The 18139-nt window shown below is 49.0% G+C and overlaps 1 protein-coding gene across 2 annotated transcripts in view; it reads right to left on the bottom strand.

Moving 5' to 3' along the window:
- Nucleotides 1–18139, bottom strand: part of CECR2 (CECR2 histone acetyl-lysine reader) — a 513194-nt gene that overhangs the window by 118682 nt on the left and 376373 nt on the right. The window contains exon 11 of one of the 2 annotated variants that reach the window (XM_069628656.1): nt 12270–12296. The exons of the other annotated variant lie outside the window; for it this stretch is intronic. Coding sequence (XP_069484757.1) covers nt 12270–12296 — 27 coding nt within the window. The remainder of the gene's footprint in view (nt 1–12269; nt 12297–18139) is intronic. 2 annotated transcript variants of the gene reach the window in all.

The following is an 18139-nucleotide window of genomic DNA, read 5'->3' as shown; positions in this document are numbered from 1 at the left end:
GATGTGTGCATCATAAATTATGATGCATGCATCATTCACATGCTGCTGCAGCATGCAAAGTTGAGGGGCCGTCTGCTGTCACCGTGCCGCCACTTCACTGGCTGCGTTCATGTCCTGGGCCAAGCCTTCCATTGTGGATTACCTCCAAGTTATTTTACCACCAGGTGATTGCTTTACCACCATAGATGTCTCGCCATGGAGCTGGTTGCTGCAAGTGTGTTGAGACCCCAACTAATCTGCTCTTCTAGCCTATCCAGGGTCATCCACCCCTGTAATCTTCATTGTGGTACAGTGTTCTGTGGCTGGGCTGCCCTAGTTTGTCTTTTGGGCCACCAGAACATACTTTGCTCGGTTTGCATGCCTTTCTAGAGTCTTCTTCGCCAATGCTTTTGCTTCTGGCTTGTGAATTCCAATCTTGGCAAGGGATCTTGTTCTTTTCTGAAGTCTGGGTCATTGTTGGTCCTAGTTAAAGCCCCTGGCTGTTGGGTTCATGCAAACCACCCCTGTCAAAAAAAGCACCATACTCACTGGATTGTTTTGTCTTCCTGGAAGTGACTTTTCCAGAATTAACATTGCAAGTACTTACCCCTGGGCCTTGGTGTTAGCGAGATTTAGCTTTGTTCTGCTTCATCCACACTCCTAGTGAGACCCCCCAGCACTTCTAGCTGGACTTCCAGATTTTTTTCTTGCTATCCTGAAAGAGGGGAGCTTCCCCCTCCACTCATTCATTCTGATTTGCTCTGACCTTTGGAACTCTGTTCTCTGTGTTTTACCTTTACTATGGAGTCTGCTTTGCTCCATCTCTCTTTTAAGGCATCTGGGATTAACTTTTGCAGCACACACCACCTTATATGCAGTGTTGCTGGGAACCGTTTGGGCTCTCCTTTGAGATTCTTTTACTACCCTCAATTAATTCCAGCTCTTAAGGATGGAACAAGTTACTTACCTGTAACTGTTGTTCTCCAGCATGGGTCTGGCATGGATTCACATGCTCATGAATATTCCCCGTCGTCAGGCTGGGAATCCTCGGTAAAGAAAAAACCAGTATCAGTTTCGTTTCTGATCTGTCTTTCGTAGTAATAACCAATCACTGGTCTCTGCGTCATACTGACCACAGCCAATGACTGCCCTCTACCTAAGCACCGCCTCTGGCAGCCATCTTCAGATTTGGAAGCACGTGAAGTGGCAGTATGACCAAGTGAAGAGCCGCAGAGGGGTAGGCGGGAGGGTTCGCATGTGAATCCATGCCAGACCCATGCTGGAGAACAACAGTTACAGGTAAGTAACTTGTTCCTTCTCCAGCATGGGGTCTGGCATGGATTCACATGCTCATGAATAAAGAATACATAGCAGTACACACATGCACAACCACGGGAGGTGGCAAAGGCTCAACATTAAGCATCACATCAACTCAACATTAAGCATCTTACCTCCTCACCAGGCTCACCTCAGGCGAACAGGTTGCGCAGCACTGCTTGGCCGACCCTGGACTCCTCCCTGGAATCCCGGTCGACGCAGTAGAATTTCGTGAAGGTGTGCGTCGACCTCCACGTAGCAGCCCTGCATATGTCCAGCAGGGGCACACCAGATAGGAACGCCGTGGTAGCTGCGATCGCTCTGGTGGAATGGGCTCTCGGACGGCCAGGCAGCGGTCGGTTTGCCAACCGGTGACAGTACATGATACAGCCGGAGAGCCATCTGGAGATGGAAGCCTTCGAGAGAGCCTTCCCCTGATTGACAGGTCCAAAGTTCACAAAGAGTTGTGACGTCTTCCGAAAACCTTTCGTGCGGTCCACGTAGAACTTCAGCGCTCTAGCTACATCCAGCGAGTGCAAAGTCCTCTCAGCCGGCGACGAAGGCGACGGGAAGAACACAGGTAACACCAAGGGTTCGTTGAGATGAAAGTCCGACGGTACCTTGGGCATGAAGGAGGGGTGCGTCCTGAGCACTACCCTCGTGTCGTGGAAAGTCAAGTACGGGGCCTTGCAAGAAAGGGCCTGGATCTCTCCCACTCGTCGTGCGGAGGTGATGGCCACGAGAAAAGCTGTTTTCCACGATAGAAACTTCAACGGGGCCGAGTGCAGAGGCTCGAACGGAGGTCCCATGAGTTTGGTCAGTACCACGTTGAGCTCCCACGCCGGGGCCGGAGCCTTCACCGGCGGGAACGATCTGAACAGTCCCTTCATGAACTCTTTCACCAGACGATGAGACCACAAGGACGTCCGGCCCGTGGTTCTGGTGTATCGGGAGATCGCAGCAAGATGAATCTTGATGGACGCGTGTGCCAGACCAGCTTTGGCCAGCGTCAGCAGGTACGGCAGCACCTGGGGAGCCGTAATCCGTAGAGGGTTAATCTTCTGTGCGTGGCACCAGACAGAGAACCTCTTCCATTTGTGTCCGTAGCATTTAAGAGTCGAGGACGCCCTGGCCTTTGCAAGAACCTCTCTGCAATCGGCCGGTATGTCGTATCCTCCAAACTCTAACGCTGCAGCAGCCAGGCCTGCAAGTTCAGCGACTTCGGGTCGTGGTGGAGGATGGCGCCTCCTTCCCTGGAGAGTAGATCCGCGTCCGCCGGCAGCTTGATTGGCGGGGACGCCGACAAGTCCAGAAGGTCCGGGAACCATATCTGCCTCGGCCACGCAGGTGCGACGAGGATCATCCTGCACCGTGACCTCTTGAGCTGGTTGACGAGCCGGATTAGCAGAGGCAAGGGAGGGAACGCGTAGAGGAACAGGCCCTCCCAGGGGAACGAGAAAGCATCGCCCATGCTCCTCGTCTGGGGAAACCTGCTGGCGAACCTCCGGCACTTGGTGTTCGTCGCCGTCGCGAACAGGTCGATCTGGGGTGTGCCCCACCGTCGGAAGAGGCGATCCACCAGATCCTGCCGTAGTTCCCACTCGTGGCACGAGCGCAGCTCCCTGCTGAGTGAGTCGGCGATGGTGTTTTTTATCCCTGCCAGATGAAACGGCACCAGAAGAATCCCTTGGGCGACGGCCCAATGCCACAGGTCCTGCGCCTCCTTGGACAGCGCTGGGGACCTGGTTCCGCCCTGTTTCCTGATGTAAAACATGGTGGTGGTGTTGTCGGTGAAGATCCTCACCACCTTGCCCTTGAGGGACGGAAGGAAGGACCCGAGGGCCCAAAACACTGCACGGAGCTCCAGGACGTTGATATGCAGGGACTTCTCCGTCGGGAGCCAAAGTCCCCTTGCGTGCAGATTTTCGGTGTGCGCTCCCCACCCTTCTAGGGAGGCATCCGTGGTCACAGTCACCTGGTGGGCTGGGGTCTGGAAGTCCATGCCCGCCGTCAGATGCGCGCGGGTGCCCCACCACCGTATCGCTCGTCGGAAACTCTCGTCGAGCTTGATCCTTTCCTCGAAGCTGCCCGTCGTCTGGATCCAGCGCGCATCCAGGAACTCTTGCAACGGGCGCATCCGGAGCCTGCACATGGGAATGAGGTAGATGCAGGAAGACATCATCCCGAGGAGGGACTTGATGGACCTCACCTTGGCCGCGTCGGCCACCAACATCCGTTGCACCTTGCCCAAGATGGTCCTGGTCCTCTCCTCCGACGGGGAGGCCAGAAGGGACACTGTGTCGAGCCTCGCTCCCAGAAACAGTGCGACTTGCGCGGGCACCAGGTGGGATTTGGCGTAGTTCACGGAGAATCCCAGGTCCGTGAGGAGTTGGACGGTCCTTGCCGTGTGGACCACGGCGAGCTCCCTCGTCTTGGCGCGGATGAGCCAGTCGTCCAGGTAGGGGTAGACGTGAATCCCCTCGCGGCGCAGCTGCGCCGCCACCGGTGCGAGGCACTTGGTGAAAACCCTGGGTGCCGACCGCAGTCCGAAGGGAAGGGCTTTGAACTGGTAATGACGCCCTTGGACCATGAATCTGAGGAATTTTCGGTGCCCCTTTAGGATGGGAATGTGGAAGTAGGCATCCTCCAAATCCAACGACGATAGGAAGTCTCCTTCCTCCAGCTGACCCAGGACGTGCTGGAGGGTGACCATCCGGAACTTCTGCGCCTTGATGAACTTGTTCAGGCGTCGCAGGTCCAGGATGGGGCGCCATCCTCCCGTCTTCTTCTTCACGAGGAAGTAACGCGAGTAGACTCCGGAGCCCCGAAGCCTCTTTGGGACGAGTTCGATGGCGCCCTTTCTGAGCATCGCCTTTACCTCCAGGAGAAGTTGAGGGACGTGAAGTTCTTTCCTGGCCACGGGGGGGACGCGCGGGCACCTTCTTTGAAACTCGAGCGCGTGGCCCCGGGCCAGGGCGTCCAGCACCCAACGGTCGGTGGAGATGGACTCCCACACGCTGACGAAGCCCGCCAGCCGGCCTCCCACCGGGGTGCTTCGGTGGGGGCCCGACCCCACGGCCGGTTCAATCCTGCTTGGACGCGGCCTTGCCGCCTTGGCCTCCTTGGCGACGACGGCGGGGGCCGCCAGACTTGCCTCGTCCTCTGTAGGCCTCTTGCGACGACGAGCGGGCCGCTTGACGGTAGGAAGCGAAACCGCCGCCGGAACCTTTGGAGGCGCCCTTGCCTCCGCCGCTCCGAAAGGGCGTCCGCCGTTGCTGCAGTACTCCAAGGGCCCGGGCCGTCTCAGTATCCGCCTTGATGGCCTGAAGGGAATCGTCCACTGTCTTCCCAAACAGGTTGTTCCCGTCGAAGGGCATGTCCAGGACCCTGGTCTGGACGTCCTGCAGAAAATCCAGCAGGGGAGCTATCTTGTACCAGAGTTCCCTGTCGTAGCGGGCCACGATAGCCAAGGCGTTGGCCGCTTTAATCGTCGTCGCCGCCGACGTGATGACTCTGCGTCCCATGGCATCCAATTTCTTTCCCTCGCCGTCCGGCGGGGAAGTCGACGTGGAGGCCGCACCCCCCCCCGCTTTCTTCCTGGCTGCCGCGGAGACGACGGAGTCCGGGGTAGGCTGCGCCCGGAGGCATAGGGGGGCCGAGTCCGGGACCCGGTACTTTTTCTCGTACCGGTCTCTTTTCGCTGGCGTCGTGGAAGGGTTCTTGAGGAGGGAAAGGCCCTCATCCCAAATGTCGTCCAACAGAGGCACTGCGAGGACCGTCTTCCTCTTGGTCTCGCGCCGTTGGTAAAGGAAGCCTTCCTTTTTCTTCTCCTCAGGGCAGAGTTGGAAAAGCTCGGATGCCCTGGCGATCATTGAGTGGAACGATCCAATCTCGTCGGGCGGAGAAGCCCTGGTGGGAGGCGACGACGGAAAATCCTCGTCGTATGCCTCGTCGTCCGTACCCGTCGCTGCCGTGTCAGTCCCCGTATCATCCCCTCGGGTGGACGGGGAGGAGGGCTGGACGGGGCGCGACGGTTGAAAAGGAGGCGGTGGATGGATCCTTCTTTTCTTGGTAGGGGGAACACCAGAAGGTCCCGGTTCTGGATCCCCCGACGGGAGAGGTTCCTCCGTCGGTAACGGTAGTCTCGTCCTTATCTCGGAGCATAAGGACTGTATAGCCAACAAAATGGCCGCTGAGTTGTCTTGCGGCGCTGGCAGAGGGGAATCCGACGGGCGAGCAGGGGCCCCGTCGGTATCCTCGACGATGTCGTCGTCGTCACCTGCGTCGGGGCCCATTCCGACGGGCTGGTCTTGTTCCACGCCTAGGCCGTGGCTTAAGACCTCGATCAGTTCCTCTTCTGAGGTTGAGGCCGAATCTACGACGACGCCCTGCCCCCCCTTCTTCCCCACGGAGGGTTTCACGGGGGTCCTATCGATGGGCACGAAAGAAGACTCCCTCCGAGGAGGCAGGGAGATTCTGGGCCCCGAGGCCGCCACCACTGGTGCAGCCTCCACAGGCTGGGCCAGGGCCGCCGCGACCGTTTCGATAGAGGGCTTGGTCGAATGGATCAAGGCCTTCACCACCTTAGGTGCGCTCACCGCCTTATCCTTGAGGGAGGGGGCACTGCCACGCTCCTCCTCTGCCTTAGAGCTCGACCGGGGTCTCTCCAGGAGCTTCGCCGGGTGCTCGGCCTTCCTCTTACCCGACCCAGAGCGTTGGCTCGTGGTTGATGGCGCCGGGGAGGGTGCGCCCTGCCTGGCGCCCGTAGAGCCCGACCGTTCGGCGCTCCCGGTGCCAGCGGACTCGCGGTGCTTGGCCTTATGTTGGGCCCCCGTCGCCGGGGCGCCCTCAAAGGTCTTAGAAGACCGCTCAGATTTCTTCTTCTTCTCGCCAGACGGGCTCTTACCCTCCAGCCAGCTGGCGAGACGTTGATGGCGGTCCTTCATGGTCCGTTCCGACATGTTGCCGCAAAACGCACAGTCCTTCTCCACGTGCGTCTTGTCCCCATGAAGGCAGTAAAGGCAGAAAGAGTGTTCGTCCTCCTTGAAGACGTTCTGCAGCTGGCATCCAGGGCAGGCCCTGAACAGCTTTCCGGGCGTCGAGCTTCCCTTCTCCTGGGCCATCTCCGAGACCGGGCCTGAGAAGCTTCTGGAGTCCTCCGAAGTGTAGCTCGACGAAATCTTCACCCTTGAGGGGCACAGATGAATCCGACACGGGTCCCCGTTGATCGGATGTAGGATCGGTGGAGCTTGAGGCTCTTTTGACCGAAAGAATCGAAGTTTTTGTGAAAAAGCGCGAAAAAATAGCACTAACGCTCGAGAGCAATAGCACGAGGATCCCAACACATGAACGTGCGGTAAAAATCTGAAGATGGCTGCCAGAGGCGGTGCTTAGGTAGAGGGCAGTCATTGGCTGTGGTCAGTATGACGCAGAGACCAGTGATTGGTTATTACTACGAAAGACAGATCAGAAACGAAACTGATACTGGTTTTTTCTTTACCGAGGATTCCCAGCCTGACGACGGGGAATATTCATGAGCATGTGAATCCATGCCAGACCCCATGCTGGAGAACGAGGGATACTTTGTATCCTTCCTGTGAGAGATTAGCACACACCACCTTACGTGGAGTGCTAAGAGGATACCCATTAGCCCACTTCTCTCTGCTTCTTGGAATTTAGTCACAGAAACATCCTGTAGTTATGGCTGTTGGCAGTGAACGTGTCCCACCAACTACTGTGTTTTTTTAGCAGACTATTCACGGTCTCGGTTTTTACACAATAGGGTCACCTATGTTCTAACATGGTGGCTCTTTTGTTAAACCCCATTTCGGGTGCGTGTTTTTTTTGCCTTTGGCAGGAACCCTTGGGTGCCCCACCAGCCCCCACCCTAAACTCCGTGTCTGGGCAGGGAGGATGTGGGGAGTAGCTATTCACTCTCCTGCCATTTGTCCGCCAGAGTGCCTGAATGGAACTAGTTCCCACGGGGTGGCTGGCTATCCTGATTTGAAAAGCCACACGGCCCTTTCTATAAACTGCTGAGAGCGATTGCAGAGTAGCGTTTGCTGAAACTGAATAAAAAGGTGAGGTTCCTGAGGTGAAAGGCAAGGCGACTACTGCAAACTGAAGTAACCGAAGAAGACGACTAGAGCCGCCTCCAGACCCTTTGCATCACTGAGACCTCCAACCCATTCGCAGTGCATCGTCTTTGAGGGGTTGAATGCATCCAAGTCCTTGCTCAGCCCAGTGAACCTCCAGAGACACGGTCCAACTCATCCAAGACCCTCACCAGAGTGCAGCACTCCAGGAATGAAAGAAGATCGACCGGGCGATTACCGTCCTTTGTTGATGCAGAGAAAAAAATAAAAAATGGCAGACTGATGAATTGGGAGACCGGGTCCGTCGCTACTGCACAGTGGAGAATCCAGCTACAAGCATTTCTTCTTACTTAGGGTACTGTGGGGTGAAAAGGTACAACTTCCCTTCAACCAAGAAGGCGCTCCAGAGTGTTGGCATGTACAAAATGGTGTCCAGGGTGTTCACTCTAACTCCGACCAAAGCTGCCGGCTTGTGTCCCTTTAGTGAGTCCTTTTACAGGGTCTCTATCATTGTGTTAACTCAATTCTCTTTCTTAGAGACTGATCATGTGCTAAGGAACTTTTGCTTTTCTGCTGCTCTGTAAGACTGAGTCCTCTCCAAACTGATTTTTGTATATAGTTAGGGATCAGACTTTATAAGCTTTAGTATGCCAAGAAAGTATCTTGGACGTTAAGCTCTGCTCCTGTATGATTAACCAACCGTTTTTCTTCCTAAAAGACTCTACCTTATACAGTAATTATATTTTAGTTGGCAAAACCACATCTGTCTTAATGCAAGTGCACGTTTGTACCGATAATACAGAACTGCCATTAGTGTACAATTGTATGGCAAGCAACTACCATTGAAGCAATGGCCTTTGAAAAGTATTAGAGAATTCCTGTGTGTGTTGGTTAATTGAACTAAGTTTTTATCCACCTTGTGTAAATATAATACACATAAAATGTTACATTAAAATATACATGCAAGTGTTTCTTTGGACTGTTGTATTTATTGGGTTCAGTGTACTTACCTACAGCTCACATCTTCCTCCTACGGTACGGCCGAATGCTCTGCCACTCTACCAAGGTTCTTTGAGTAGTCCGGACTTACTAAGAGTTGGGCACCTGCATGCCAAGGGATTGATGTATTAAGTCTTACCTGAAGTGGACTTTAGGAAAACTCCCACAAACACTTCTGGCGGTGGGTTATTCACAGTAGTTCCCCCTCAAGGGTCCTCGATCGAACCTTTTTGAGGCTGGCTTTAATCGCATTACCCATTGATTTCCATTGGAGCGGATTCCTGCTGTGCTGCATCTTCTCCGGGGGATGCTCGTACACAAACCAGTGCTTCAAGCTCTTCCTAAGGGTCTCCTTTGTCATTACCTGGAGCGGTTTGCTGACAAATTAACTGTGGGGTAAAACTGACTTTGGCCATTTACCTATACATGTGGAATGTCTTAGAGCTTTAAAATCACACGTCTGACACTCCTCTAAAGTGACCTTGGAGGTACTCACCTGCTCCTGGACATTTGTCCTTCATCCAGTTTGGGTTAAGTGAATTTTAGGTCAACAACTAGAATTTTAGCTTGAACAATAATTAATTTTATATGCATTTCTTCCACTTATGCTAATGTGAATGCCCGATTTTAAATGTAAAAAAAAAAAAAAATATATGTTACCGTTACAAGTGATGCTATATTTTTCATTGAAGTGGAATGACCTGGTGCCAGAAGGCTTGGCTTCTAGCTGTGTTATAGAAATATTCCTAAGTTTTCGCTTTAAAATAAGGCGATTACGCGCACCATGAACAAGGTTTTGTGTCATAGGCAACAGCTGCACACGATATCGACGCAAACATCCAGCACTGAACACGGAACAAAAGAAAGCAGAATCTTGAGCTTTGCCCCGATGAAGAAACATGGAGTCTGAAATGCATTGGCATCCTAGGCATCTGCATGAAAAGCTGACACAACAAATATAATCACTAGCAAAAGTCGCATTTGAGAAATCATTTCTTTATTGCCACTGAATATGAACTAAAGTATTAGAAGTTTTTTTTTTTTTTTAAACCACCAAGTGGTTTTCAGGGAATGCAGCCCTCACCGACTGCTAGACGGCCTTTGTCTTTTTCCTCAGTTCTATTCCAGTGCCCAGCACGGAGGCACTAATCAGAGCTTTTGCACCCCACTCAAACAATTCAAATATATTAAAAAAGCCAAAAAGCTACTCCACGAGCAAATTGAAGAAATTAGCTGTGCCCACTCACCATATACACAATAGAAATATTCCCACCCATCTCCCCACTCCCAGACACTACATCGACTGAGGTCCACATTTGTATTTAGAAGTCAAGAAATACTGCGACTTTAATATTGGCAACTGGGGTCCTGTCTATTATTAGTGTGTTCTAATGCCTGCTTCCCTTTTCTTTCCACCCTTTGTCTGTGTGAAATGCGCCTATCGCTGGATAGTTGACCTACAACAGCATAGTAGTGTTTTTTGTCTCATGGTAATTTACTTTTTAATAAACCAGGTATTTCTTTTTTTACTGTGCAGTATGTCTAAATTACTTATTGAACATCTAAAAGTATGTAATCTAATAAAGGTGTGTATATTGCTCAGTATACAGTGTAGTGTATTTTCTATGGATACGTGTATAGACTAATTGTGAAGGAGTGTGGGAGCCCATCTACTGAGAACGAACATCAGTCAAATATCCTGTTCTATGGAATTTCTTCCACTCGAGGGCTAAGGCTAAAGAGACACCCACTGGGCAAAATAAAGGTGACATTTGGGTGCAATGGAGTCCCCCCAGCCCCCAGTTGCCCCCACATCTGTCAAACAGAAGAATATGATGTAGACACATAAGGGTCCAACAGCAAGGTATTGATGTGCAGAAAGAGACTTCATGAACGGCTACACACTCGCACCCAGCACTTTTGTGGGCTATTTTTGCTGTCAGTGAAAGTAAAAAATAAAAATTAAAAAATAATAATTCAGTATGTAACTGAAGCAGATTGAAATCACACATTCAACATTGCCCCTTAAAGTAATGCAGCAATTCAAACCTGTATTCCTGAAAAGTTCAAGCCACGCCTGCATAAATCTCGAGGATGCCGTTGCCAACCTACTGATGGCGATGGATTCTAGGCAGGACATAACTGCCACTGAAATCTCTTCTATTGCCCTTGTGGTCCACCTCACAGAATTCTAGGATTATAGAGCGGTCTAATAAAGAGCATGGGCTCTTCAGGCATGGAATGTCACTCTAAACCTTAGGTCTGTTATACGAGAAAAATGTCAGTGAAAACAGGCAGGCCGGAGCAAAACTTTCCATAGCGGGATACCAGGTCCACAGCACTTTAGTTACAACACATGAAAACAATCTACCCAACATTTTCATCACCGCGCCTTTCACCACATGCAGAGAACGTTTTTCTCCCTCCCCCATTATCTGGATAACCTGAGTGTACACACTCAAAAGAACCTGTCAAGTTACACACGAATGCACAAACTACACAACCAATCGCAGAGCCGTATAAGCCAAAGTGCCATTTTCTTCAGAAAAAGTTCATTTGATACCAAACCAACACATGCAAAGAAAGATTGCAGGAGAAGACTGCACAGATTGAAGGTTTCTGTGTGAAATGTAACGTGCTCACCATTTACTCCCCCAAAACGGTGCGTATGTTGGAAGCAAGGTAACAGAAAAGAGCACCCCTAGAAAGCAAAGGCATGATGGAAAAAGTGAAAGATTTATTCATGATTTTTGGTAGAACTGCTGCTCTAATTTAACCGCAGGCCTGGTATACACCCAATACAGCTTGTGCATTCTAAAGGAAGGTAGGGGGACTGGTGTTGGCAGGGAGGCGGCGGGCAGATGCCGTTTATCTGGAGTAAAGAATATGAATATTGCCAAATTTGTACAGTCTTAAAATTCAGACAAAACTAAATCAATGTGCCGACACGGGGAACACAAACTTCATACGCATGTGGCTTGGTGAAATGTTGACGGACCCCAAACACTTCTCTAGTGCGAATTTTTAAAAATGGCGAAACATTGATGTGCCAGATTAGACGTGTTTTCTTAAAAACACAAGTACACAGTCCCTCCAAAGCTTGATACATTAACAGAATGTATTGTAACTGAACCTTTAGGAGTTAAGGAGCTGCTGGGTCCCACGTGATGGACCACTTAAGTGGATATTGGGGCATGGGGGGGGGTTAAAGGCAAGCTTTAGTGCAGATCATTGGAAATTAGTCTCACACCAATGAGTCTCACACCAATGGTGATTAAGGAATACAAAACCTTATAAGTTGAGCAGGGGAAATCTATGCAGGGGCGGCTGAAAGCTCATTTGATTGAAGAATACCTCAGGACCACACTGCAGACAGAGGCTTGCAGGTGCACCAGCAACTTGGGTGAGTGGTCAGTGTTCCATCTGATTGGCTGATGAACAAGTCAAGGGGAGCAAAAGGCTAAATCAATACCAAAGCCATCTTTAAAGATGGGTGGAGTGATCAAGAAAAGCGGAACAGTCTAGTGCAGTGGTCTGCACCCTTTGGGTCTCCAGATGTTTTGGACTTCAAGTCCCATCAACTCTAGCCCGCATACTCATTGGTGATGGGTTATGGGAGTCGTGGTCCAAGACATCTGGCGACCCCTGGCCTAGCCTTGGGGAACAAAATGAGTAGTACAAAGCAAATACTGATATTCCTTTTAAGCAGCTACATGGACCCAGTACTTACAAGCTTTGATAGGTTACATCCCCCATCACCGCCGCTTTGGACAGCAACAAATGATCTCAAAAGGAAATTAAAACCAGAGTATTGCAGCAGTTCTACCAAAAGTCTTCTCATGTAGTTAGTAGAACCAAAATGATGATACGGACATGTACCTTTGTAACCAGCTTTCCATTTTAATTCTGAGGAGGAAAATAATTCATGTTTTTAAAAGCTTCTCCTTTCATGAAATGTACACAACATTGGACATGCATTTTGTAAAGTAACTGTGCATTTCTGAGTGAGATAAACACAATATGAATAAAATAAATATGGAGGGTGGTAGTAAAATACAATAAGGCTGACAAGATACATGGGTCCTATACACAAACCTAAAAAAATTAAAAATGGTTTAAAAAACTATCAAGAGTCGAGGAAGGAATGGAACAAAGAAAACATGGACAATTTAATCTTGGCACCTTTTTAGATACTTTTATTTTTAGGCTATGCTGAACAGAAACGAGAGCACTGCCTTTGATGCAATGATATTTAAACCGAAACATACCCCGCAACATTAACATTCAACTATTAGGTAGATATTGTTGGACTCTTAAAACATTTTAAATGGTGATTTTCTTAGGAAGGATACATTACTTTCTGTTTTTGTTTTATTTAGTACGGAATTATCAAAATTGGCAGCTAGAAAAGAGTCTTAAAGGGATGGGGATACGCTTGTACCCATTAGGGAGCTGGTCTCCCAATGCAGAATATTCAATAGCACAGAAAGCAAGAGACTGGGTCCATTGCCTCATGCAGATCAGAGGGGTGTGCAATAGCTTTGACACTTTCAATTGCAACATGTTTTTGGACAACTATAAATACAGAGACAAAGCTACTTACCTATTACAGTGATTCTGGCATATAGATATAAACACAAATGTAACACCCAGTCTTAGGCAGAGTTTGTATGCAGTACCCTCTGAGCACACTACACACAACTAAGACTACAGGTGTAAGCAAACCAACCTTTGGTATAAGTCTGTACTACACAGTTTTGGTAGTGGGGCTGAGCAGCCAGGCTTATTTCAAGAGGGGAATATTAGCAGTAATGATGTTACACAGAGGTCTACAATCACAGGTGTTCAAATAAACACTTACACTCAAAGTTTATTTGATAAATACTTATTAATTTATCTGTCAGTTCTAAAACATTAATTAGGAGGAGGCAATTATATAGCACACAAATATACTTCAATACTATTTCAGACTACTTTTCAAGGAGTAAATGGAAAAGACTAGAACATGAAAGGTTACAATTATTCTTAGACAGTGCAAATCCTTTGAGTTCACCAGAAGAGTCAATTCATTCGTCTAGGCCAAAGTCAATGGGCTAAAGTCTTGGACATGATAAAGCGGGTCTGGTAAGTAAACGGTTAAGTCTCTGCACAAGTTCAGAAGTAGTTTGTAAAAAGAAGAATCATATGTTGGGTCACAAGCGGATTAAGTCTGCGCGTTGCAAATGTTTCAAGCACTTTCACCGCGAGAGGTAGGTACTCTCAGTCTCGTTTCACAATACCTTACAATGAAGAAAAAGATGCAGCTGATGACTTCTGTTCCTGGCAGTTCCTGCAGATCTTGCTGTTCCTGTGCCTCAGTCAGGGGACTCCTGCACTGCACTCGGACTGGCCTTCCAATCCAAGAGACTCACCTTTTATTCAGTTCTCTCCCATTAATTCCAGCCTAGCTGTCACTCACCCAGCAGGGTGGCTGTCCTTGCCAGTCAGTCAGCCAGCCAATCACCACAGAGTGCATTTTGGTCTCCTCGAAGACTAAGCACAGGGAGTTTCGGGCACCTCCCCCACCCCAGACACTCAGGCACCAGAGGCGGTCTTCACTGCTGAATCCTGCCAAAGGCGAATGAACAAAGACCAAACCTGGTTTGGCGCGCAGAGAAAAACTCTAGAAGGACTTTTCCACAAAGAAATGGGGAAAAAAAGAAGACCGGGACCTGTTTTAACAAAGGGAGCTCAGACGCCATCTTGAAAAACATGGCTCCCGTGATTTAATGTTACCGGAGCTACGAATAGTTTGCGGTCAGGAAAAATCATGGTAGTTTGTTGTAAAACCACTGCCACCAGCCATTCTGAGAGGAAAGGGTAGCATTTGACTGCTACATGAGTATCTAGACACAGGGGATACTAGGTAACCCCTCCAGCACTCCATTGTAAGATAGGGTGTGCTGGGTCTAGGAATTTAAAACACTAGTAAAGTCAATGTCATTTTACTTAATCTGGGAAACAGTAGTTTATCCCAGAGAAGGTAGTTAACAATTGGGGAAAGTCTTAAAGGCTTCCCTGTGTCACTGCATTAAGGGTGCTGTGTGACACGTGAAAAAGAGGATGCCTATGGAGTTGGTTAGACTCCATAACCAGAGAAACAAACACAGAAAACACATTGATTTGAAAAGTTCAAATTCCCAAAGTTCAGCAAAAGAGCTGGAGGGCTCCAAGGTGGGAGGAATTGGCACATTTTGAGAATTCTCCCTAACACCCACCATCGTAGGGTGGCTGATACCATCAAAAGGCACGCATAGCTGAGATTATTAAAAACTAACTACCACAACAATCTGGCAAGGGGTGAAGGACCACTTATCCTAGGTGATTACAGGACGTCCATCAAAAAATGAAAGTAACACATTAATTGACCAATAGTCTCTCCTACCTCCAACCGATTGTAAGATTAGACAAGCTGAACAAAGGAGTGTGATGTAAAGTAAAGTGAGGAAAACCAGGATATATCGAAGGGCAGGCTACAATAGTCTGTGAAAAACAAAAGTAGGCTACGCAGTACTGGGCAAATGCAGGTTCCAGTGTACTCTAAAACCCCTGCAGAACAGTGCCAATAAGGTTGGACATTCATAATGCAATTCAATGGCAGAATAGTCACTGGCAGTGAATTATTAAATTAGACACGCAATCACTGGGTACCTGTTCAAAATACTATACTGTTCCTGGTGACCCTAAAAAACTAATACCGTTCAAGTAAGCACTTGCCAGTGTCATGTTAAGGGCGTTACCAGTGTCGTCAGAGTAGATAATGGGCAACGCAAGGCAAGTCATATTTACACCCCACAGGCGCAGCAGATATAACCAGTTTCACAATGGTGCATGAATCACTCAGACTCAGTGAGACAGTCCAAGGGTGTTTATTCGTATTTTTTGCTCTGTCTCGGTCAGCCTCCTGCTCCACCTCTCTCCGCTGGCCTGTCGGTGCCTGCCTCGCTCTCTTCTCCCTTGGGATCCCTCCCTAACCCAGGCACCCGCAACACCAGCTTAGTTCAACCGAACAGTAACCACCTACGACCTATGAGCTGGTCTTCTGCTAGGGATGTCCTCCTAATTCGCTGGCTGTAGCAACACTCTCAGGTTCACTCACGCCCACTCGTTTATCCACTCTACTTTTACCACCATCCTCCTCCCACCACCACCACCACCACACTTTGCTCCTTCTAGTTCTCATCCACCACCCTTTGATGTTACCTCTTGTTGGGTAAGAATTGGTGCAGTCACACGGTGTGAGACTACACAAGACTTATCCTGCTTGGTATTCGGTAACCCACCTTTTGATATAGGTCTGTACTGCACAAGTTGGTAGTGTGACTGAGCAGCCAGGCCTATCTCAAGAGGGGTAAATGTGAGCTTTACAGATGAAATCAGTCAATACAAGTAACCAAGTAACACTTACACTCTCAAGGTTTCAGTTATACATTTTTATTTATTTACACGCCAGTTTTTGTTAAGCATTCTTACTTGTTTGCAACAGTCAAGCGAAGTTTGGAATCACTTTACAAAGTCAATAAAGTTGGTGAATACTCTTTGGGCATGCCAATACATTTCTCCTACACCCTGTAAGTGTAACAATGATAGTATTGCATTTATCTTAACCACCAATATACTGTTTAGACTCTTGGATTCAGGAAGGGTGGGCTAGGGAAATAGAAAGGTTAGAACATACTTTCTCATAATGTGAAGACAGTTTGAATCCTCTAATGAAATCTAGGTAAGCCTTTACCGGCAGTAAAAGTGTTTAACAAATTACAACCTATGAGGGGACAAGCAATGCCAAAGCCAATAGATTCGGTAGATTCAGAAGGGTGCCTTTAAGGAGCCAGGACAGACGAAGTCAATTGGACCAAGTCAATAGTTCTGATGCACTTATTCTTGGATAAAGTCTTTCACAAAGTCAGATAGTTCAAAACCATCACTGAAGGAACACAAGCTGTTAAGCCTGTGCAAGGGGAGTTGAGAACTCCTCCTAAAGTTAAGCCAGTACACTTCTCAAGTGAGAAAGCATGACTTATGGCAATAAGTACCCCAATCCCCCACAGTACCTCTGGTTTGAAGAAAGTGTTCCAGCTGGGTTCCATCTTGCTACAGCCAAGCAGACCCTTGTTCCTGGGCCTCAGTCGTGGGGACAAGGACGACATCTGGCAGGCTCCTGTTGGAGCTTTTGGCCAGATTTGTTCCGCTGAAGACGTTGCACTGGGTAATGGACACTCGACCCCTGGCATTGGGTTTCTGCAGCACTGGAGAGGCACAGCAAGTCGGGGGTTCAGCCAAAGTGGAGTTCGTGTCGAGGCTAGTTGGTCCCACCAGCCCAAGGAGAGAAGTCTGTTAATTTGAAAAAGGAGGTCAACACAGCAGCAGGGCTTCACCGGGCACTTCTAGAACCAGGAAGTTGCAGCAGGCTTTTCTTCGTGGTTTCTTCTTCGGATGTTTCTTCCAGTGGCCGACTGTCTGTAGTTCCAAGAACCTCACCTTTTAAGCTCGTTCTCATTCATTCAGCGCCGTAGGCTGTCAATCACCTAGCAGGGTGGCTGTCCTTCCCGGACAGCCGGCCAATCGGGACTGGTTTCGTTCAGGCACAACTAGAGACAAAGGACAGGGGAATTTCGGGACCCTCCCTCACTTCCTGTCCTTCCAGACACTCTGGAACCAGGGGGCGGGCTTCAGGACTGAAGCCTGCCAAAGGCAAAAACGCACAAAAGGCTCAAACCTGTATCAACTTACAGAGTAAAAGTCAAGCAAGACCGTGCAAACAGAAAATGGCGAATAAAGACGACAGGGGCCATTTTGAGAAAATGGTCACCCATGGGTGCTGTACTGCAGCCGAGGGTTCAGCCTGCGGTAGAAATGCACACTGGTAGTAAAAAGTAAACCATTGCCATCAGCAATTTAAAGTAGTAAGTAACAAAAAAATGTTACATGAGAAAGTAGGATAAGGGGCTACTATGTAACCCCCAGCACTCCACATAAGATGGCGTTTGCTGGACCTATAAAGTAAAAAGGTAAGATCAATTTCGCCTTACTATTCGTGGGCACGGTAGTTTAACCAAGAAAAGGCATTTAAACCTCCAGAGAACTCCAAGCGACTTCTCAGTGAGACTGCACTGACGGTGCTGTGTGTTACAATACAAAATGCAGACGCCTATGGAGTTTGTCAGACTACAAAAACAGTGAAAACAAAATCCTAGTCGGGGAAAAACAGGGGGGGGGGGTGAGAAAAAGGTCCCACTCCCTCAGGAGTTCAAATTAAAAATCCCTAAATCCAGCAAAAGAGCTGGGGGTCTCCAAGGTGGAAGGGAATTAGCACAGAAATGCAAATTCTCCCCAACACTTCTACTCCCCCCTCCCACTGCAAGACTCCACTATGACACCACTCATCCCACTACTACACAACTCTCCTCCTATCACTCCAAAACACTCCCTTAAGCTCACAATGCCACTTCACAAACACTCCTTACAATAAATAACATGCACTTCACAATGATGCTCATTCACACAGCAGTACCCTTGCACTCCTAAAACCAATACCTCACCTTTCACACAAAATGCCTCCAGAATCCTCACTTCCTTCCTAGTCTCTTGGTCCTCCAATCCACTGACCTTGCATGGATAACACTTCCTTAGCCCCACCCCACCCCTGCTTCATTTCAATTCTCCTTGGGCAATCTGGCCCCAATTTACCTCAAAAAGGGGCCTAAGCC

The sequence above is a fragment of the Ambystoma mexicanum genome, chromosome 12 (assembly GCF_040938575.1).
Source record: "Ambystoma mexicanum isolate Mex_15411 chromosome 12, UKY_AmexF1_1, whole genome shotgun sequence".
Taxonomy (NCBI): Eukaryota; Metazoa; Chordata; class Amphibia; order Caudata; family Ambystomatidae; genus Ambystoma; species Ambystoma mexicanum.
This window is presented reverse-complemented; position numbering and strand designations above follow the sequence as displayed.